At 42.3% G+C, this 22,377-nt stretch overlaps 1 protein-coding gene across 3 annotated transcripts in view; it reads left to right on the top strand.

Annotated features, from left to right (window-relative positions):
• The first annotated feature begins 750 nt into the window (after positions 1-750).
• The window catches only part of LOC139343044 (CD9 antigen), a 71,297-nt gene continuing 49,670 nt past the window's right edge, over positions 751-22,377 (top strand). The window contains exons 1-9 of one of the 3 annotated variants that reach the window (XM_070980435.1): positions 751-905; positions 1,150-1,253; positions 2,009-2,114; positions 2,204-2,301; positions 5,202-5,276; positions 5,387-5,488; positions 6,321-6,416; positions 6,627-6,710; positions 8,481-9,804. In XM_070980435.1, the coding sequence (XP_070836536.1) occupies positions 1,188-1,253; positions 2,009-2,114; positions 2,204-2,301; positions 5,202-5,276; positions 5,387-5,488; positions 6,321-6,416; positions 6,627-6,710; positions 8,481-8,570 (717 nt within the window). In that variant the 5' untranslated portion in view covers positions 751-905; positions 1,150-1,187 and the 3' untranslated portion in view covers positions 8,571-9,804. Of the gene's footprint in view, positions 906-1,149; positions 1,254-2,008; positions 2,115-2,203; positions 2,302-5,201; positions 5,277-5,386; positions 5,489-6,320; positions 6,417-6,626; positions 6,711-7,632; positions 8,140-8,480; positions 9,805-22,377 lie in introns of those variants that run through there. The other 2 variants (XR_011603086.1, XM_070980434.1) reach the window with 2 other exon arrangements.

The following is a 22,377-nucleotide window of genomic DNA, read 5'->3' as shown; positions in this document are numbered from 1 at the left end:
GCATGACACATCTATCAAGAAGAAGCAATTAAAAAGTTAAAAATATGACAGTAAGTAAATAATATAAAAATAAGAAAATAAGTAAGAAATACAACAATAGAAGAACTGTAGCAGTAGTAAAATAAAAAATCTCACAATATAAATATATGTACACAAGTCTTTTTGTGTGTGTGTGTGTGTGTGTGTGTGTGTGTGTGTGTGTGTGTGTGTGTGTGTGTGTGTGTGTGTGTGTGTGTGTGTGTGTGTGTCTCAGGATCCTGGAGTTCTGTACACATGCCTTAATGGGATTTCAGTCACAACTTTCAGGATATTTTCTATTGTTTTGAATTCTTTCTACTGTTTAGCTCAACTCCCTTTACTGTGCCATGTCTGCACAGGAATTACACTAAACATGGTGAATAATGAGAGAAATGGCACAACACATTTCCTGTGTGGGTTTTAAGTTTCACAATGACAAGGATTAAAAATGTTCTTTTGATGCATTTTTCCATGCTAGTAAGTTAGCAGAATGATGCTGAATGTCTATGAACTCCTGTAATATCACATGAGTTTGAAGGAATCAAACAGGGACATATATATTCACGGTTTACGGTCAGTTACAACATGAAAAACGAACCTTTCGTCACTCTTCAGCTCTCGTTTCCTTAAGTTTCATTTCTACAAGGAACTGTTTTCCTGGACCCGCTACGGTTACATCAGCTCCTCTGCTCATAGGTGTTACCTCGTGGCAGTCACAGCTCTCGACCAATGAAAAGACTGAGGGAGCTCAGAGAGGCGGGGCGTGACGTATCTTACGGTTAGAAGAAGAGCACGCAGTAACAGAAGAATTGAGCGTGTGTATGTTGAAGTCCTCCCTGTCACTGACTCACTGAGGAGAGAGGCCGATTAAACCTTCGCGAACTCAGGTATTTATTTCATCTGCTGTTTATTTCGTGTCCAGCATAGCTGTCACATTACACAATGATCTTTAACAGAGGCAGCACTGTTAATAAAAACGTTCAAACGTCGTACCTGTGGTTAATAGGCACTTAACATGTAGGATGTAACCCTAAGAGGTTGTGGTGTGTGTGCACATGTGTGTGCTCGAAATGTAATGGCACGGAGGAGGACTGCAGGTGACATGAGGTAATCCGTTCATCCACCTTTCAGAGCTCCCCTGTGTAGAGTGAAACACAACGCAGGTCATCATGGCACTGGATGGATGTGGCCTCGTCTGCAAATACATCCTCTTCATTTTCAACCTCATCTTTGCGGTAAGTCTCCCAAATGATGAGACACAACAAGGAAAATAAGTATTTACATATATATATATATGTATAGTGTGTGTGTAGTTTTTACTAAGAAAAGGACAAGCAGTGTATTTATTTGTTTTGGGGGTTTTATAGGTCTCATTTAAAGTTGTTACCGTGTGTTCAGTGGGGCTAGGTGCGTCATTGTGCGGAGGTTTCGTTTCTGCACAACTCCAGCTCAGGTTAATAACCGGAAATAACAATGTCTGTCAGTGTGTATAAGAACATCTGCTGCATGAAATAAAATGAAAGAATCTCTAAAGAGAGATTCTAGCCTTTGTTTTTTGGTTTTGGTTTTGCAGTTCATGTGCTGTTTCTGCCATGTGAAATGGTTCAGCTGGTGTCTTTGTCTACCTGACTTAGTTTTTTGCATGGCATGTCAGTTTATTCAGGATCAGACTCAGGTTTGTAGAGAAAATCAAAAAAGACAGAAAGCAAGACCTGCAAAAGTCAAGAAACAGAAATGGAAAATTGATGAGAAAATAAAACTACATACAACATAGGTTTTTAAAATGTATGAGCTTTGTACAAAAAGGAAATTTACATCCCACCTGTGATTTAAGTCCTCCAGAATGTGAGTAAAAAATCATCCACCACGGAAATATGACATCTGACTTAACCCCGTACACAATATTACAGATGTGGCTGTAATATTTGAAGAAGTGAAACCTTGTAATAAGGACCATGTGTGGTTTGGTTTTATGTGTGTGTGTTGACAGGTGCTGGGGTTTGCCTTTCTGGGTCTCGGCATGTGGCTGAGGTTCAGCGGTAACACCAGAGGCATCTTCGAAATACACGCCCTCAACTCAAGCGCATTCGTTATGGGTCAGTGCATGTGTTACGCAGATTTGGGTGATTGACACTTTGCCTCTGATACACATTCAGTGACAGATGTGTGTCTCATTTTTTGTCAGCTGTGACTGTACTGATCGCTCTGGGGACAGTGATGCTGATTGTGGTGGTGTTTGGAGACTACGGTGCCTGCAACGAGAACAGATGTGCTCTGCAAGTGGTGAGTTTTCCTTCGCACAGTAACGTCCTGGTAAAGCGGGGCCACAGCCAAGTTTGTTTTCCTGCTGTGGACTAACAATAGGCTGACTTACACAATGGACACACTGTAACTGTAAAATAAACCGTTAGTATGAAAAATGTGACGTTTTGTAGTACACCTGTACATGTAGCAGTGGTTAAAGAAAGAAATCCTTTATTAGTCACAATTTAACACAACATGCGAAGTTAGGTAACTAATTTTAGGTAACTAATTTAAAATCAAGAACCAAGAAAGACAAAAAGCTGCTGCTCAGACTGCTCGTTCAACACAGTCTTGTGCAAACTAGACACATGCTCATCTAGTTAACAAGTTTTATATTAACTTTTTCAAATGGTCAGCAAGCAACCCCTAAATAATGGAGGTGGGGCTCTTACGGAGACTTATGCCACATTTCCACTAGCGCGGCTCGACTCTACCCGGTTGTTTTGTGTTTCCATCAGGGATAGTACCTGGTACCCGATACTATTTTTAGTACCTGCTCTGGCGAGGTTCCAAGCGAGTAGAAGCGATATTATATGTGTGACGTCAACAGCCTGTCTGCCACTGATTGGCCGGAGAGTGTCGTCACTGGTCTGCGACGTCCAACACCGGAAAAACAATCCCGCCCCCTCCATTGTAACGCCGGGCAACGGCAACCGCTGACTTTATTCTTTATTCTCACTCGAGGGAAATGGCTGCTCGTAAAATATCACCGTGGTCCGTCGATGAGGTCCAGACTTTTCTGGGTTTCTTCTCTTGCTTTGTGTGTGACAAAAAGCCACAAACCAAGCAGCAAATACAACATCGCCTCGATGTCCTCCATTGTTTAGGGGTGAACTGCTTCCTTTTAGAGACAGAAGCCTATTTTTCATCATCTGTTATTCTGTGTCGAATCAGTCAGAATCAGAAATAGCACTTTGGCTCACACTTCAACACACACTGATGACAGTGGGCCATCAAGGGTGTGTGTGTGTATGGTAGGGGACCCTCGTGAAGGTGAGAGAGAGGGGAGGGGGGCAGTGGGCTGTTAGCGTGTGGTATGGGACCCTTCACACCAAAGGTGTTGGGTTCATCATCCAGTCTGGGGGATGGGGTGATTGCAGAGCTTTTCTTATTGTACTTCGTGACTGAGTGTGTTCCTGACGGCTGCGGGGTCCTGGGTTTGTGTTGGCAGACTTGGTGATCTTCTTCAGGTTTCTGTCTGCTCAGCCTGAATGTATCCAACACTGCATACAGTGTCGGCAAAAGCGTTGTTATTGTCCTCTGGGCCTCTCACACACTCCCAGTCAGTGGACTCCACTGAGTCCCTAGCAGTCCCAGAGTCTTACACAAACCAGGCACATGCTCGTCCAGTTAACAAGTTTTATGTAAAGTTTGTTGGGTCGCTTTCAAATGGTCAGCAAGCAACCCCTGAATAATGGAGGTGGGGCTCTCAGGGAGACGAGTGAACTGCGTCCTTTTAGAGACAGAAGCCTATTTTTCATCGTCTGTTATGTAGCAGATAAGATCAGCTGCACATCTCAACATGTTTCCAGTAGAAAGCATTCATATCGCCTGCTAGCTTGTACTTCCTGTAGCTGTGCTGAGATCACTTAGTTGCTTGTGCAGCTTAAATGAACACAGACACGAGTCGCTCCCTGATGGTTCAGGATGCAGAAGTTGTATCTTCTTAGCGTCTCTTGGTAGCGCTACACCTCTTCACTTTCTGCTGAAAATGATCTCACTGACTTGCTCGTTCTTGTCCTTCATTGTCAGTGTTGAACTTGCTGAAGCCGGCAGACATGTTTTTTCCCAAACGATTAACCACAAAATCTCAAAACGCCCACAGCTCACAAGCAGGAAACTAACGGATGTGAGGGCGAAATGTGAAGAGATCCTTTTGTTACTCATAGCTCTGCCTCTGGTGAGCGCTCCGAATCTTCAGGATTCTGCTCTTCTGACCTTTGTCTTTGTTCTTGTTTTCGTTCATCATCTTTTGTGCAGGTGACTACATTTGTGCTCTTTTTTATGCACAAATACTAGTGTGCAAGATTATATCCCCAACGAAGTTGGTATAATAAACTATCCAACAGTTAGAATATGTTGAAAAATCCAACACACACACATTCCTTAAATGGTCTGATCACCTCCAAGAATTCATTTTTTCTTGCTCCTCGCATTTTCCAAGTTTAATGGTATTTTCCAGTTTTATCTCTGTCTCGTCTCGGTGTCTCTGTGGGAAAGTTCAGAGGCATTCCTTAACTGTTACACAGCGCAGAGCGAAAGGCTGAGAGGGCTTTTGTGCTGGAGGAAGAAAACAGGCTTTTTTGCGCAGAAACAAATTGCGACACATCTTTTTGAAACATGAACACAAAGCCGATTTCAGGCTCAGGGATTATGTTATTATGCCTTGTATTAATGGAACAGCCTACTTCTCCGTACAAGTTTCCTGAAGTGTATCAGCCCGAATATGTCAGAAAATCTCTAAATCATTAGTTATTGCACGCAGTCAAGAGAAGTTATGTGCCTCAGTGGCCAGTAAAATGAACAGATTGCATATTACCTCAACATTTTCTAAGATAGCCCCCAACCTTTATATATGCCTTTATAAAGGAGATTAAAGATGTTTTGTTTGACATCTCATAATTCTGTGAAGTTGAATGCTAAATGTTCCTCCTACTGGTGAAAACAAGAACAAGCAGATGTTTGCATATTCTTGTTTTCATGCATATGCACAGCAGTGGTAGGAACGTGTTGCACTGTTACCTTCCTTGTTCCTGTGTGTTTGTCAGTTTATTAAATTGTTATAATTATTATATAATTAATATATTAATTTAGAATTTTATAATTTAGAATTGTAAAGTGTTATAATTGGGTTTACTGACCTCCTCTTCTCCTTTCAGTTCTCTGCTCTGCTGTCCATTCTGGCTTTAGCTGAAGTTGTTGTTGGAGTGCTTGCTTATTCCAAGAGCGATGAGGTGAGAGGGAAGCAGAGGAGGAACACATAAATAGGATGAAAAATAAAATAAATACATCAGTTAATACCTTATATGCGTGAGCATGATGTTGTGTTTTAATCGTCGTGAAGGTTGGGGCGAGCATCGCAGAGTTCTACAGCAGCATGTACGCTCTGTATTTGAATAAAGGAGACTCAGTGATTGGTGCCACCCTCACATTCATCCACAAAATGGTAAGCACGAACTCCATTTGATAAAAAGCACAGTTTAGCTCAAAACTATTGCCTTAATGTGTTTTAAACGTACTGATTTTACAACTTCTGAAATAATCAGGAATAAATTGTGTAAAATGCCATCAATTTGTTAAAGAAACTGCAGAAAAAATTACCATTTCCAAATAATGAGTGAATTTTTTTTCATCATTCACTTTTATACTAACTCAATTTGCTGGAAACATCTTTGTATCGACATTTTCATTTCAAAAATGCTCCTTTTCAAAAGTCATTTTTATTTCATGTCATTTTTTATGACAGCGGTGTTGTCAACAGTCACTGCGCCCTCACCTTTCAGCCAATCGCTCTCTAAGATAGTAAGCTCAACAACTGCTGCCGAACGTAGCCTGTTAGCTGCTCCCGCTAGCTAGAGCAACAACATCGGAGTGATTCTCAATCAACCAGAGGAGCTAAAGTTTGTAAGCCTCATCTTAACAAGGCTGCACATGCTACAGACATGGTTTAGTCTCTAAAGACTGCGGGCATGTAACTACTGACAAGCAATGCATCGTTATGAAAAGTGACATTCTGAAATCAGGAGTGACATGAAAACATTTTAAAAAGGAGCATTTTGAAAATTAGCACAATGAACTAACTTTCCATAATAAAGAGCTGAGTTTTATTATTATTTAACAAGTTCCTGACCATTTATTCATAAGGATTTATTACATAATTAAAGACATAAAGACCATATGTTGATGATAATGCACAATGCAAAAATATGAGGTTTTGCCACTCATTAATGTCATTTAGAGGTGTGATCTTAATCCGTCTTCATCTTCCTCCCCTGTAGCTTCACTGCTGTGGAGTGACAGGCATCCCTGTGATAGAGTTGGCTAAAGCGACCTGTCCCAAACCAGATGGGATCCTTGAACACATCGTCATGCCTGTAAGTCGGTGCCAAGAAATGAAGCTGTTCTAATGAAGCTGTTATGTGTGTTAAGTGTTGTACAGTTGAGTTTTTGTCCATGTTTTTTGTTTAAAAGGGAGAAAAAATAAATCTTTTCTTGTTCCTACCACTGGAAATGAAATTTCTGTATTCAGGGTTAGTAACAGTACAGAGGGCATTACAGTTTCTCTTGTCTTGGTATTCCTACAGAATTGTCCTGGGATCATCACAAATGTCTTCAACAGTAAAGCGCCTCTGGTGATGGGCATCTTTGTTGGAAGTGGACTTCTTTTGGTAGGCAAATACTTTGTGTGCTGTACATTTCTTCACTTAGACACAGTAAATGAAGATAATGAGATCAGCTGAAATAGGCTAGAGAACGTTTTTGCAAGCAATAAACGTTCAGCGTCGAGGTCATCTGCAAACAACCTTTGGGTAGATCCACCGTCACATCAGACAGCCAATCAGAAGCCAGACACAGAGCATTTACTTTGCTGTGCTCTGATTGGCTCATTGTCAAAGCACGTACAGTGGCCTTCAGGGACAAAGGCTGAGGCAATGAGCCAAATGCTAATACCAGCATGCTGATGTGACCACACTGACCATACCAGCGTTCTAGTGTTAAGGCAACATATTATTTATCAGATTTACCATCTGACTTTAGCATTTAAGCATGCTAGCATTTGCTAATTAGCATTAAAGACAAAGGGAATCAAAAACCGAAGTATTGGCTCATCGGCTGTAGAGAAAATCAGGTGGATCACTGAAGTCATGACAGGATTCATCCTTTCAGAACCATCAATGTGCATACCAAATTTCATCGCAGTCCATATAATAGTTATAAGAGCATGCTAACGTGCTAAAATGTTGAACATAGTAAAAAAAAAATATTTGCCCTGTTATTGTGAGCATGTTAGCATTTTGACGATAGTATTTAGGGTTTACAGTCTAACGCAGCCATGAGCATGGCTGCTGATGCTTAGCCTTGTAAGTGAAAGCATACTCTGAGCCATCCTTACCACAACTGCTCTCTTATTTATACTATACTGCAAACACTCAGCAAGTACATCACTGAGGACACACGCTGATGAGGGGAAACGTGAGAGCGATGTCTTAGTGAAAAACTGCTTCACTCAGTCTTTTGCTCTTGTTGTTCGTAGATTTAATGAACATGTCCTAATCACTCTGCACCCCTCTGTCTCTTTTAATCCCAAAGATCATAGCTCTGATTTGCAGCTCAATCCTCAGTAAAAAGATCGTCCAGTCTTCCTCTCCTCAGTACATCATCCTGACTCACTCCGCTTCTGTCCTGGCTAATCCTCAACCACCCCAGCATGAATTAGTCTCCACCTCCCACTCCCACCCTGACCAGGACCCGGTGGTCTTCACCCCTCTCACTGTGGCCAACATCCCCATGGCTCAGGCTTAGTGCACTCTTTTCGGTCTTGATCTTGCTGAACATGTTCAGCTCTTCTCTGCATGGCCACTGCAGGTTGTCTTCAGCTCCCTTTAACAAGGAAAAATCCACTCTAAAAGCACCTGAGCTACAACTTTAACAGCACTCCATCACTTGGAGCTGTTGTGACGTTGGTGTATTTTATATTTATTCCCACAGATTGTTGTCTAATGTGACGTGCCTGGATATTCCAGGCATAGCGACACCTTTTAAATCAGATTATCATTTTACACACATTTTGAGCAATCATGTATCATTAAGCTACATAACCCAACTCCTCTCCTAACTTGTTCCCATTAGCTGGAAATTGAAGTTTGTTGTTTGCTCAGTGTGGAAAGCTGCTTCTGGGATTTTCTTTTTTTTGTCAAAGGTATCTAGTTTAAGAGAATATAACTAGGATTGGATTTTTTTCCATCAAGTTTCTCTTTACATGGCTGTGTGCAGACCAGCACCAGGAGCTTAAAGTGCACCCTCTCTCTCTCAAACACTAACTCATTCTGTGGCTGGTTTAATCCTGGATGTGATCAGGAGGAAGGCTGATCACCCCTCAGCTCTTTGTCCCTTCCCTGCTTTTTACACCCCTTCCTCCTCCTGTGTCTGCATGACAGATTCTTGCCCTGGTCTGCACCGCTGTCCTGCTGAAGCAGATCAAGAAAGTCCAGCAGGAGGTCACTGCCTACTACTCGACCGTGTACTAAGAAGTAGATTCCCATTCCGGCCCTTACCCTCCTCTGCCTCATCAATGGAGACCATTGCTGGAAATCAGGCTCGTCCAGCAAATTCATGTCTACGGATTCTTCTCTCAAATACTGATTACGCTAGTTTCAGCTGAACTAGTGTTAAAATGACATTTTTATAGTCCTAAAACATTACATTGTGCTAATAGTTTGACCCATTGTGGAACGGAAACAAACACCTGCTTTGTTCAGAGCTGTTTACAGCCATCAGTATTTTACTGTGCTTTTTTTTAAATACTCACACAGCAACTCCTGGTTAAATGGATGCTGCTTATAATTAGCTATTATTCATCCAGCTGAAACTGTCACAGCTAGACAGCGTGTGCTTTCCAGCCTGACAGGCCCCTACATCACTGTGGACTGCACGGTCAGTCATCTGAGGCTGAGAACACATTGGTTAAACAACGCTGTTAGGAAGAGAAAGGGAGACTCTGTTTAAATTGAACTTCCACATGTGTTACACGTTTGAGCTTTTATGTAGCACCACAATGACAGCAGCTCCTTAACACTGCTGCCCAAGTTTGGTGGTTTAGTCTGTTGCTGTATGTGGAAGAGTTAAATACTAACAGTTTGCCTTGGAAGATTTCTGTATAAATGCAAAATGGTTCATTTAAACCATTTCATTAGCTTCACCTACCATTGTCAGGCCATTGAGTATGTCAGGGTGTAATGACTGGGCAGTTTCACTTTGTTCCTAATTCATTTCTGTACTATTCAGGTGTGATGTTACAATGTTACACTGGACACGCTTTTCCTTAGTTACCATAGTTTTTGCAAAGGAAAAAAAAAAGCATTCCATTTAATCTCTTCTGTTCGTGAGGAGGGCCACAGAAACGATTAGAGAATACAGTCAAGCACCTTCTTGAGTGTGACAGAAATATTCTGCAGGCTTAAACTGACTGTACAAACATTTCAAGTGCTGCGTCGCTTCAGAGGCGCGAAGCATTAAGTGCAGCCTTCCTGTAAACGCTGGTTTGAATCCGAGGGTACGTCAAACGTTTTCATTCCCTTGTGTTCCTGCCAAAAGCTTGTGTGACCAAATAGAAGTACATTAAGTGTCCTGTCGAGAAAAATGCCTTGAATTGCTTTTTATTGTGCTCTTCTATTCGATTGCAGTGTATTGTTTTTTGAAGTTGACACATTTTGAATAAATATCCCACAGAGGGCTTTTTCTCTTGTACTTCTTATTTCCATGAAACAAAACAAAGAGTGCAGTTGTGTGAAAGTGTCTTTATTTTATTGTTCACACACCACTGTCGGCACTTAAGAGGAAAAACAAAGTTAATGTAGCGATGCATCTCTGACAGAGCTGAGCTCACAGCTGAGTCTCATTTCTACCAGCCATCCTCAAACATCATGTTTTCATTTGACTCTTCTGTTGCCTTATTTGCGCTGAATTTATGGCGTAACTGGCTTTTAGAAGGCCCTGTTTTTAAAGCTCTGTGGAATTACGCATTGCAGAGTGAAATATAATGAATTAATTGGGTAATGGGAAGGAACATTATGTAGCCACAACAGACACGATTTGGTGCATTCAAAAGGCGTCCGTCACTGTGGTGTTTGTGTAGAAAATGCTCAGTGAATCAGATTAATTGGTGGTTGTGGCTGTAGGATTTAGACATGTAGGGACAATAGTTGTCTGGACTCCACAAATGTTCAAATTACAACAAATATTTCTCTAATGAGTGTATAAGAAGCTTCCTGATACAAGACTGGAGCGCTCAGTGTCTCCTTTATGTCCCCACTGTTTTGAACTTCCTGTCAATGCAGCCCACAGTGCAGTCGCCATTTGCAGCAGAGCACACTTCTGTCAAGCACAGGAAGAAAATCTGAGGGGAGAAAACGGTGGTTTTACTACAAAAATTACACTAATCCCAACCTACACGTAGCCAACATTTTGAATAGGTTTTTTTGTGTTTGAGTTTTAAGGCAGCCCAAGCTGAAAAGAAACACATTACGAGTCCTTTCAAAGAGCAGAATGAATGTTGGAGAATGTTTTGGTGGTACCTCTGGGTCCTCCAGGTGAGAGTGTCCACCGTTAGCCAGAAATGTGAGATTTTCTGAGGGCAGCAACAGGAAGCTAGAGATCATGATCCTCTGGATGTGGTCAGAGCGTGGGGAAGGAAGTAGCTGAGAATCACCGCGGCTGGGACAGCTGAACAACACACAGTAGTGAAAGGACGGTTACAACTGAAGCTGGAAAAAAGGAAGAACTAACGTGCAAAAAGATCAATTTGCTTATCTGGATTTACAGATGAAAGACTGCTTGCTTTTTGACAGGATTCCTCCAAAATGTTAGGATTAATCCTCAAGAGACCATTAATGCTCGCGGGATACCTTAATGAAAATTCAGTTATTTGAGATTCTATATGAATCATCCCCTCAGGACCACGAATAAACGTCAAGAGTCTGGCTTAAGGATAAAGTGATGGACTGACCAACCAATCAACACAGCCTCACCCTTCTCATGCATGTCACTGCAAACTCACAGTATTAATATCTTACGTAGGCATCATATTTATCAGTCCATTACATTGTCTGTTCATAAAACTCTCGAGCTTTGCAACTATAAAGCAACATTTGGGAGGAATCGACACAGAATGATTTAAACAGAGTCAACAGGCACGCTGGCCTTTGAATCTGAAAAGATTATAGCAAGCTGTAGTCAAACGATCATCTGCTTAGTCCTCTTCCTGTCTGCAACGCTCATGACTGAAGCTGCCAAGACTGTTAACAATACAAACAACTCATATTTAATCATGTTGACTCGACTGGTTTCCTTTTATCTCTGTGTAACACACCCATCATGGACGAGCATCCAGCTGGTGGATGGAGCTTGTGTGTAAGCCAGGCAGGAGTGAACCAGCAGCACCAGGCTGGGCTCTGGGGGGTCCAGCAGGCGCACTTCCACATAAACTGGTCTGCCTCGCACGGCGCCAAGAGGCAGGTGAGCCTCCGGGTGGAAGCTGGTGAAGGATTCATCTACGAGGAAAAGAGTATTATAACAGCCAGCTGTGGCTCATTCATCAACTTGCTGAATTTTGAGCGTGCCTTACAGAGGAAGACAATCACCTGTGGCAATTCTCAGCTGCACCGTGACCATGGCTGGTGTTGGCTGAACGGGAGGTGGAGGCAGTTGATCTATCACATGGAGCCTCACTTCACCTGGAGAACTACATTCCACCATCAACCTATGGATCAACACAGGCAGCTGACATACATACTGTAAGACATTAGGCCATGGAAACCAATCTGACACGGTTTCTGTGACATGCAGTAATTATTTCATTTCATACAGCTATGTGTCAAATCTTGTTTATTTTGAGACAGTGTTTCTCATTCATTCATCCATTCATGCTGCATCTTCTCTCTCACTGGCCCAGAAGGCAGAGATGTGTCTGTGTGCATCTGTTGTTTTGTGTGCAGCTGCTTCGAATGACTGCAGCAGTATTTCCTGCATGATGACAACGCAGTAACTTTAAAGATCAGCTAAAGCTCCTGTCTGCCTCTCACCTCCCGACAAACCGTCTGCAGCTCTGTATTCTAACTGCTGCAAATTTTGTAGCTTCTGTAGTTAGTTGACACTTTGATTGTGAAGTTGTGAATTCAGGGTAAGTGAACGCATCTGTAAATACCTGTAATATTTGACTTTAACAATAGAGAGGGTGTACTTTACAATGATGGGAAGTGTTTTTTCTTTTTTCTACCATGTGTGAGGGTCCATGACTCCGATGAAAGGAAATAAAGGCAAAATAAGGACATATTGGAATAAAAGCCAGATCATTAACTTTAGCAAAACACTGTTTGAAAGCATCAAACATTTGTGCATTATCAAAAATGAGTGGACAAAAAAAGCTAATATTCAGAAATGTCATATTTTCATTTCACGGATTGCATCGGCAGACTACTCCACGCAATTGATTGTAGTGCAAACAAATTAATGAATATGGTTTAAAAAAAAAAAAAAGAACTCATACAGCTGAGGGCTAACCAAAGACCACTGGTGTCTAGCATAGGGTCAGATGATGAAACAAACCAACGCCACAGGGTTGGTTGCAATGCAAAATGTTTGACTTTACAGCTGAATGAGGGACAACACAAACAAAACAATAAATGATGGCAAAGGTGTCTGAGATACTGAAATGAAGGTGTCCTTTAAACATACCTGACGGCGTTCTGGTGCACATATTTGCAGTCTTGTTGAAGAGAATGAATACCGTGGACGTCCAACAAATGAACCGCTGTCTGACCAGACACCTAACAGGGATATGATGTTGGGAAAAAAATGGTTTACATAATGTCAGAAACAACAATCTGATAAAGGTCTCTCCAGTGAACCGACGTTAGGTCAGCATCACGATGGTCGGCCTCGTTTTGGAGCTCCACATTGCGTGATGCGCATACAGTAACAGTGTGCCTTACGTGTTTGTTTACTCCACAGCCCTCCAGAGGGACAATGTAGATGTCAGGGTCGGAGGTCAGCCTCTGCAGTGTGCAGGACACATTACTGAGCTCAGAGGGATGAGCCAGGGGGGCCACTGTGGGCCCCAGCACAGAGTCAGACACAGCAAAGATTAAATGCTGTCCCGCTGTACAGTCTGTTGAGACACACAGGAAAAAAAAAAAGAAAAAAAAAAAAGACTATTGTTCAAAATCAAGCCTAAATATCAAAGTATGGCCATGGGAGACAAACCATTCTTTTCTCAAGTTTGTGTCTTGGGCGTCAGCTTTTAGCCCCACACATTAATCATCCATTTCTCTCAGTCTTTCTTGTCAATGTGTTTTTGTCAGACATGTGTTGACAAGATCTGTTCTGGCAGAGACTCACCCTTCGCAGGGTACAAACAGCAGCCCGAAGAGACGCTGCAGTGGAAATCTGACACAAGGCCAAGGCCACAGGCCCAGGGAGTGTCCGGGCTGGCGCTGAGGTGATCTGAGCGCGGGAAGTAAACAAAGAGAGGGGAGCTGGTTATACTTGAACGGTTCTTTTCAGCAGATGAGAGATGACAGAAAATATTCACACAGGTGTCAAGTCATGGCCAAAACCAGAGGTTAGATCTTAATCAAGAATCAGTACGTCACGGATGTCAAAATAATTACAGGAATTTAATTTGGCGAGCTCACAAAACCAAAAACAAGGAGGGGCCTGTCAGCACTGAATAATGCTCTGCCCCCTTGTGGTGATCTGATGTCAAGACACTAACGTGAAAAGCTACTTCTACTATGTGAAACATAAGGTTTTATAGCTGCTGGAATTGCGACATCACTAATTACCTTTCATTTCATCACCCAGCCTCTCCCCCGCTTCTTCTTCATCAGCATGTCCAAAAGGATCATATGAATGTTGCTGAGAAATATCATGGGAATAGATGCTATGAAAGGGACTTGACTGAAGCATGCTGGGATATCCGGCCTCAGCAGGATGGACCAGCCCACCCATCTGGCTGTAGTCAGAGTCTGAGGGAAGCTGAGATTCTGATTTTGAGTTCATGCTGCCTGCAGGATGTACTTCCTGGTTGTCTGCAGACACTTTAGGCTGGTAGTACAGGTGGTGATAATAGTAGTAAGGATGTAGGGGAACATGGTGAACATCATCCATTGATTTCGTGGGTGGAGTTTGAGCTTTACCATTGAATGGATGCTGTGGTGGGGATGAGGATGCCTGAAGGAGAGGGTTTAAAGCTTCTTCGGATGAGGTTGGAGACAAGCGATTGTCAGTGCTGAGTAAACTCTCAGGTCCATAATGCATCTGATAGTAGTGATAATAAGGGTGGTAGTATGGGTAAGGAGGAAGAGTATGATTGGGTGATGGTGTGGGGAAAAAGGGTTGTTCAGGAGAAGGAACAGCATCTGGTCCAGGAGGCTCCAGCTCTGCTTTTACACTATCACTGTCAGACAAAAGCAGATGTTTGATCAATACATCTGGGTTTGGCTGATCTACATAAGGATGGAAATTGTCTTTGTCATGAACCTCTGATGAATGAGGAAGCGCACGAACGAAGACGCTCGACTTTGTGTTTTGATTATCAGACAATTTTGGTTTTGCGGGCGAGTCGGGATTGAGAGGAGCTGCTCGCTTGGCCTCGCCTCTGGTAAGATGTGGAATGTAAGAGAAGTAGTGGTATGGATAAGGCTGTGGAGGATAGGGTGTATAAGGTGCACTTGTTGGATGTCTGTCAGGATGAGAGGCAGCCTCAGGCACAGGCTGAAAAATCTGTTCTGAGTTAACTCTGCTGAGAGCCTCAGACTGCGGGACGCTGGGGGGCAACACTGGAAATTCAGGGTTTTGAGGATTAGTTAAAGAAGGACCTGGATCGGGGTCTTGGGGTGGGTCAGGAAGAGGGATTTTAGGATGATGGTAGTAGTGATAGTATTGATTGAAAGCATGGCTGGGGGGCTGGAGAGGAGGTGCTTCAACTTGAATGGGAAAGCCTGTATCTGTGGTGGGAGGATGTGTGGCAGCATGCTTTCCAGAGAGACCCCAGGCGTGAATTTCTTGCTCTTGTTGCAGATCTGGATACACCAGACTTGAATCCTCCAGATCATCTGTGGGTGAACTCTGGACACCGAAATGCTTATAAGACTCCCTTACAGGAATCTGGTGGGAGTAGTATTCCTGATAGTCTGGCTGGGAATAAACAGGAGGGAGAGGCTGTGGACCAAATGTAGGGTCAGGAGCTGAAAATGAAGCAGGAGGGTCATATGCATTGCTTCCACTATGATCCGCGTGCTGATATGTAGGATGGGGGTAGTACGGCGGGGCCAGGTAGAAAGGTGGAGCCCAAGGAAAAGGCTCCAGGGATGCTGGCTCATGCTTTGTTGGCCTGGTTAGATGATGGTGGCTGTTGACCAGAGGCTGATGGGTTAGTGGGAGTCGTTCAGGGGGAGAGACGGGACAGGCCAGTGTGAACGTCTGCTCTCCTTTTTGAAGTGAGAGTGTGTATTTTCCATCCTGAAAAAAAGAGCAGAGATTTTCTAATTCAAAAAATTATTGTAAAACTTCTATTGGATTTTCTTTTCATACTCAGTCTTATCTTACAGCTTTTCTAAATTCATAGGTTTATTTTAGTATTGTTTTCAACTCATTCACACTCCCATGACCAAGTTTCTAAATTTGTCACACAGTATATCATGTGACTGAATCAAAACAATCACACTTTTGGGCACTTTTGCGTATGGAAAATGTAATATAAATTTTCTGAAATTCACCTTTACCGTGATGCCACACGCAATGAATGGAGCAGTGATTACAATCTCTGCACCTTGTCTGTCCAGAGTGTAGCCACACTGCTCAGCCAACACCTCCAAAGGGGTCCATTCTCCTCTGACTGTCACAAAAAGAAAATCTTATTTTAAAATCTGAAAAACAATATCAATGTAGAACATCATTACAGTGAACTGAGTGCTAACACAACAAATAATGGAATTTAGTCTTTGTGTTTACCATTTACCCTCAACTCCTCTGTGACAGACAGTCCCTGCACTTTGACGGTCATACCATGGGGGGAGCAGCAGAGAAAGGGAGGGGGCGGGGCCTCGGCCTGAGGCTGGATCTGAGAGGCGGGGCAGGACATCTTGACTGGAGTCCCCGTCCACAGCAGGGGCAGCACATAGCTGCCACCCTGAACACAGGTCGTAACAGCATTCTTTTACATTTTTACTGCTGTTAGCTAAAACATTTCACATCCATTGGGGCAAGTCTATAATTCAGAAGCAAGGCTCTCTCATTAAGAAAGAATTAAACACAACAAAACGAGTCAACAATCCATCAAAGTCCTAAACATTCTTGTCAAGATGACATAAGAGTGTGCCAAGTTATTTCATTGTAAACAAACACCAATTCCAAGAAGTTGGGACACTTTAGAAGACAAAACAGAGATCATTTGCTAATCCCTTTTGACATGTACTCAATTAAAACAGTGCAAAGTAAACATATAATGTTTCACCTCATCAGCGTCATTGATTGATGCAGCAACACGTTGCATACAAGTTGGGACAGGAGCAACTAAAGACTGGGGGAGTTGTGAAATGCTCCAAAAACACCTGTTTGGAACATTCCACAGGTAAACGGCTTCTCCACAACTTCAACCCTCAGCATGAGGAGAGACTCTGAGGCAGCACTAGCAGGCTGGTTGAGGTCTGCAGTGCTAAACTAATCTGTGCATTGGAATCTGATAAACAAAACAGAGCGAATGGATCCCATACCTCCTGTGTGACATGGCAGGCATCATACTGAGCCATCAGACTGAGGTCTCTCCATGTGGCCTGAACAGAGTAGCCACACAGAGGAGGCAGCTGGGACAGGGGCACGGACGACTCATTCACTGAGACACAAAAAGACACCAAAACAAGACACAGGTTAATATACTTCTACATGAAGAAAGAAAACTTAAGAAAACAGATGCATGTCAAAACAAAAGTGGAACTTGAGGTTGGAGGACACCCGCTGCAACGTACTGTGTGGTATATCTTCAAATTCAAGCCATGCATAACAAAGACACAAAGACAGAGCACTTGTAAACAGAGAAGCTGCAGCCTCACCGCGCTCCAGCAGCAGCTGTACAGCTCGTCTCCTCCTGACGGTGAGGGTCATGGCGGCGTCTCCACACTCCACCACAGGCTGCAGCCTCCGCCAGCTCTCCTCTGAGCCGCTGAGCCGCTGACCTCTGACCCTCTCCTGGCCTGGTAAACAAACACAAAACACCTCAGTGTATACAGTGTTGGAGTCTGTATTTTTAACACGAGTAGATAGCTGCGTCTCTCAGTAGAGGAATCACTGCCTGCAGTTCAAATGGGATGAATGCTGATAGAAATAAGAAGGATACAGCTTTCAGTTAATTACTGTGTTCTTTTACAGGGTCAAAGTCAAGATCATCCATTAATAGAAGACACACAAGCTGCTGGGAGATGGAGAGGAGGGAATCAAAATGCTTCGGATGGACACAAAAAGCAACAGAACTACAGATATCTCAAATAAACATTAGTTCAGCTGTGTTGTTGGCAGCAAAACAACCATGGTTATTTCCTGATCCTTCCGTAGATTTGACACTAATCCAAAAGAAGAACAAAGTTTATTTTTGTCTTCACAAACAATAAAAGACCTACGCAGAAAGTCAGAAGAACAGTTATACTCAGATCTATAGAGATGCTTCAACAGAATTCAATCAAAAATCCAGTTTCTGTCAGCGATGGTTTATCGGTTTACAACAGAGAAAGGCTCACTGTTACAACTCTTGTTAGCATTACAGCAGATTATAGAGACAAGACCACTGAGAGCAGCTGTTTGTTCAGATGAAGTTCATCACAGGCCAGTTTGAAATACAGAGGAACAGATATACTGACTAAAGTACAGCCAACAGGATACAGAATTCAAATGTTGGGGCTGAGTGGGATGCCTCTATGATACCAGGCAGCATGTTGGAGTCTGGTTTTGGGTTACTTCTATTTTAAGTGTAAGTTTCTTATACATAAAGTCTATGCCCACCTTCCACAACAGTGGACAGGTAAGTGGATTATTTCGATCAGGAGCGGACACACCCCACTGAAGTCATTTCCTGTATCAGTGTCACATGGGTGTCACCACTGACCCGCAACTGTATGAGATATGAGTGGCAGGTACTGAGTCCATTGATTCACACGCCACAGATCTCTTTCTGACATGGAAATGTTTTTTTTTTAGGAGACACAAATCAGGAGAAAGTGAACTTTGTTCGTGACCTGTCTCGCTCAGCAACATATTCTCGCGATATCTGAACATAAGATAGAGATAAAGCGATAACATTAAATTTGCACTGTATCTAGTGTGCTGTTGTTTTGATGTGAGCAGGCACTAGTCCATCAGCAATGTGTTAATGTGTTAAAAATGAGCAATGGGCATGACAGGGAAGCGACCATGCCCCGTAGGAGACAGGAAGTGCACACCATTTCATCCCATCAGCGCAGACCATAGACTAAATCTAAACATTTCATTGGCACAGTTTGTAATGGGTGGCTTGTCTTCCTGTTACAGAGCATCTTTGTTACTACCCGCTAAAAATCATACAGAAGAAGAAGAAGGGAAGACCCCAGGTGGCTTACCTGAAACAGCAGAGTCTGACTGGTAGCCCACATTAGGAGTGCTCGTTTCAAGTTGACCAGTGATGTAAAACTTGCCGTAGATGAGAGGTTTAATTTCCCCCTGGCTACAGCCTCCCTTTGGAGGGTCAAGTGAAGTAGACATCCTCTCCCGTTGGATTTGCTTTGGTTTGTCACGGTTTTTATACCTTTTGTCAGCAGAAGCAGACGCCATTCTGGGTCTGAGTGTCTCTCCAGGCCGCCCGTCAGAGGTCTGAGTCTGTGTCCCGTCTCTGTTTTCAAAGTAGTGAAAGTGTGGAAGATTTCTCGACTCCTCTCCCTGCCTTGAGTGGAGGTGTAATCGCTCTCTGGCTCCTCGTTTAGAGAGAGGAGTGAGACCTCTCGTCGTTAAAACGCGGCTCCTACCACCATGAGGAGTCAGATGAGAGCTTGTTGGTGAAAGTAAAGTTATTGTTGTGATGGAGTAAATGAGAAGGACACTGAGGCAGTATCCTTTTAGTTTCAAATGCATTGCCAATAAGCGTTTCTCTGTGCACACCAAAACACTGGGACAGAGCAAACAGCAGCACTGTTTTTGTAGACTTCCTGCCAACACACCTGTTCACTAATTGGCCTTAATTAGCCAGGTGGCATGCTCAGAAGGTACCAGATTATTATCCAGACATGTTTAAAATGTATTATCTTAATGTTATCAGTGGTGGGATGTGACTAAAGTTGGCTACATTTACTCAAGTACTGCACTTAAGTACAATATTTTTAGCAGTATTTACATATTCTGCTACTTTATTCTACCACACCACTGCAGTATTCCACTTTTTACTGCGCAACATTTATTTGACAGATATAGTTCAAGAAAAGGGAACTAGACCACATCTACCTGTAGCTTTACAGGTACACAATCCAAAAATATAATAGATAAATGTGTGTAACAAAACCTTTTCTATTCCATGAATCATCTCACAATCCCTCACATTTAATTTTTGACCTTCTGACGGGGACCTACCGACTGGCTCCTTCTAACCCAGCTACAAAACACCCGTAAAATGGTACACTTACTTTCATACATCAGAATTAAGATCTAATAATAGCTTGTATAATAAATCAGTCATGAGCCATTTTTCTGCATAACAAGCACTTTTACTCTTATATGCTTTAAGTTCATTTTGATAATAATACATCTATAGTTTTGCTGAAGAAGGATTATAACACACTCGACTACTCCAACTAAAAACTCATGTTATAACTTTAACACAATCTACTCTTCTGTCCACAAGAGGGCAGTGGCACTGCATTGCACAGACCGCAACTGTTTAATGAACAGTGATAACTTTATGTAGATTTATCTGTCAAAGCGTCATATCTATGAATCATTTCAATAATTCAATGGTATAATTCCTAAACTTTGAGACAATAGAGATTCATCTTTCAAAGGACACTCACTCTCTCACACACACACACACACACACACACACACACACACACACACACACACACACACACACACACACACACACTATCCAGTGACTGCATATTTTGAAAATAACTTGTTTTCCATCTGTTTAATACTATTGGCCATAGTGAACAAGTGAATTCTTTTAATAAAAAATACATTATTATTATTAAAAACATAATGGCTCTGCCCTTCTGACAGATCTCATGCCACCCTGACATCATTTGACCTTTGCCCTCTTTTTGAATGAATCCTCTGTTTTGTCAAAATGAAACTCATCTGATTGATAGAAATAAGTCACACTAATTTGCTTTGGCACATTTATTTACCACCTAACTCCTGTATGTCATTTACATTTATTTGCATTATATTGTTTAGTTTTTCATGTTTTACTGAAATTAAATATCTATTGCCAGTGTTCTTCCCCACTGCCACCTGGCCTGAATATAAATGTATCTAATAAAAGTTTAATAAACTAGAAATGCTCCATCTATTTATTTTAAAAAATGTTGCCTGTGAGCTACTACACTGCCAAACATCCAAGAAAGATCATGACTGCAAGTTTGCTGCCAAGTCTGCCATCTGACAATAAGTGACTCTGCCAAGTTGTGATCAGTCATCACATTGTGGTCATGATGTTATCAACTTCAGGCAGATTGGTCATTTTCTCATGGCGTCTCCATTATAGGGGCTGTCCATCTCAATGCCAGTTCAAAAGTGTGTGGTGAGGAATTAGATAAACCAACCACACAGTTTTAACCAACACAGCCCCTAAGTTTGAACGCTGCAAACAATTACACTTCATAAAGTGGCTCTAAAGCAGTGTATGTATATGTCTCGAGGAGGGGGGGGTGATCAGTTGATGATGGGCGCGGCAGTGGGATGACTCATATTTGGAGTTGCCTAGCTACAGCCAGGAGTTGTTTTCTTTAGCCTCAGAGGGAGAGTACAGTGTGCATGTCTGGATTTCATTGAGAGAGCAAGGCTTTGTGGGGGCGGCATAAACGCAGGGGTGGCACTGAGCAGGAAACAGGAGGAGCACAAATGTTCCCAAGAAGAGAAGAAATCACGTGAGGAGCAACTGGAGTTATATGTAGTAATGTCAGCAAGGGAGGGAAAAAAATAACAGAGTGAGGTCTACAGAAAGAGCGCTCGGGGTGAGGAAGTGAATCAAGACTGAAAACCCCTGGCAGGTAACCATGGAAACGGGTTGGCTCGACTAAATATGAGGAATTCTTTTTTTATTGAATGTAAACGGTGGCTGGGGCGCCACAGCCGACACACACAACGTTCACCCCACTGGAGGCCGTGCTGCAGCTTGCAGAAAGTACATCGACTGAACAGCAGCGTCCACCATGTCTGCCTCATAACAGGCTCCTGGAGCTGCTCCTGTCTGAGTGCCGTTCACACCATGGGCAGGCAGCCCAAAGGGCACAAGCAAATGCTTAGAGAGAAATTCTCAGCATTTTCCTTGATGTCTTAATTTGATTTTGATTGCCCCTTAGTCAGAGTTTACCTCTGTGTCTACCTCCAGCATGGCTGGCTCTTTTCTTCTCTGATTCCAAAATATTACTCTCAGGGCAAACAGAAATGTGGAGTTTTGGCACAATTCAGACACTTCTCTCATGTGAATTCATATTAAGGAAGTGTATAAAAAACAGTCTATCGTCTTAATAATAATAATTCTAATAATAATAATAATAAAATGTATCTGCATAGCACCTTTCATACATAAATAAAGCTCAAGGTGCTTTATATAAAATTGTAGATAGATATAAATATTAAAAATACAATAAGGTAGAGTAGAACAATAGGAATAGAATTTAAGATAAGTTGAAACTAAGTGAAAAATAGACTAGGATGCAATAGGATAAACAAAAATGAAGTGAAACAGTTCAAAGCTCACTGCATACAAATGATATGAACAGCTGTGTGTCACTCACTTCACTAATAAAATTTATACTGTGCTGTTGTATAACTGAGTGGAGGTCTGAATAATGAAAATAATATGGGTCGAGTATTGAGCCCTGCGGAACACCATATGAAATGTAATGAACATTTACATTCTTACCAATACTTACACAAAAATAGTGTAGATCCTTATAATCCTAAATTGAACCTTTTTGCCCATCCACTTAGTAGCATTTCCGTGCTCCCCTAACAGAACACTTCTTGAAAATGCATGCCAAGAAATAGATCTTTATTTTCTCACCGAGGTGGCCTTCAAATAACATGTTAGTTAGA

Source organism: Chaetodon trifascialis, chromosome 15 (assembly GCF_039877785.1).
Source record: "Chaetodon trifascialis isolate fChaTrf1 chromosome 15, fChaTrf1.hap1, whole genome shotgun sequence".
Taxonomy (NCBI): domain Eukaryota; kingdom Metazoa; phylum Chordata; class Actinopteri; order Chaetodontiformes; family Chaetodontidae; genus Chaetodon; species Chaetodon trifascialis.
Note: the sequence above shows the minus strand (reverse complement) of the source record. Positions and strands in the feature narration are given on the sequence as shown.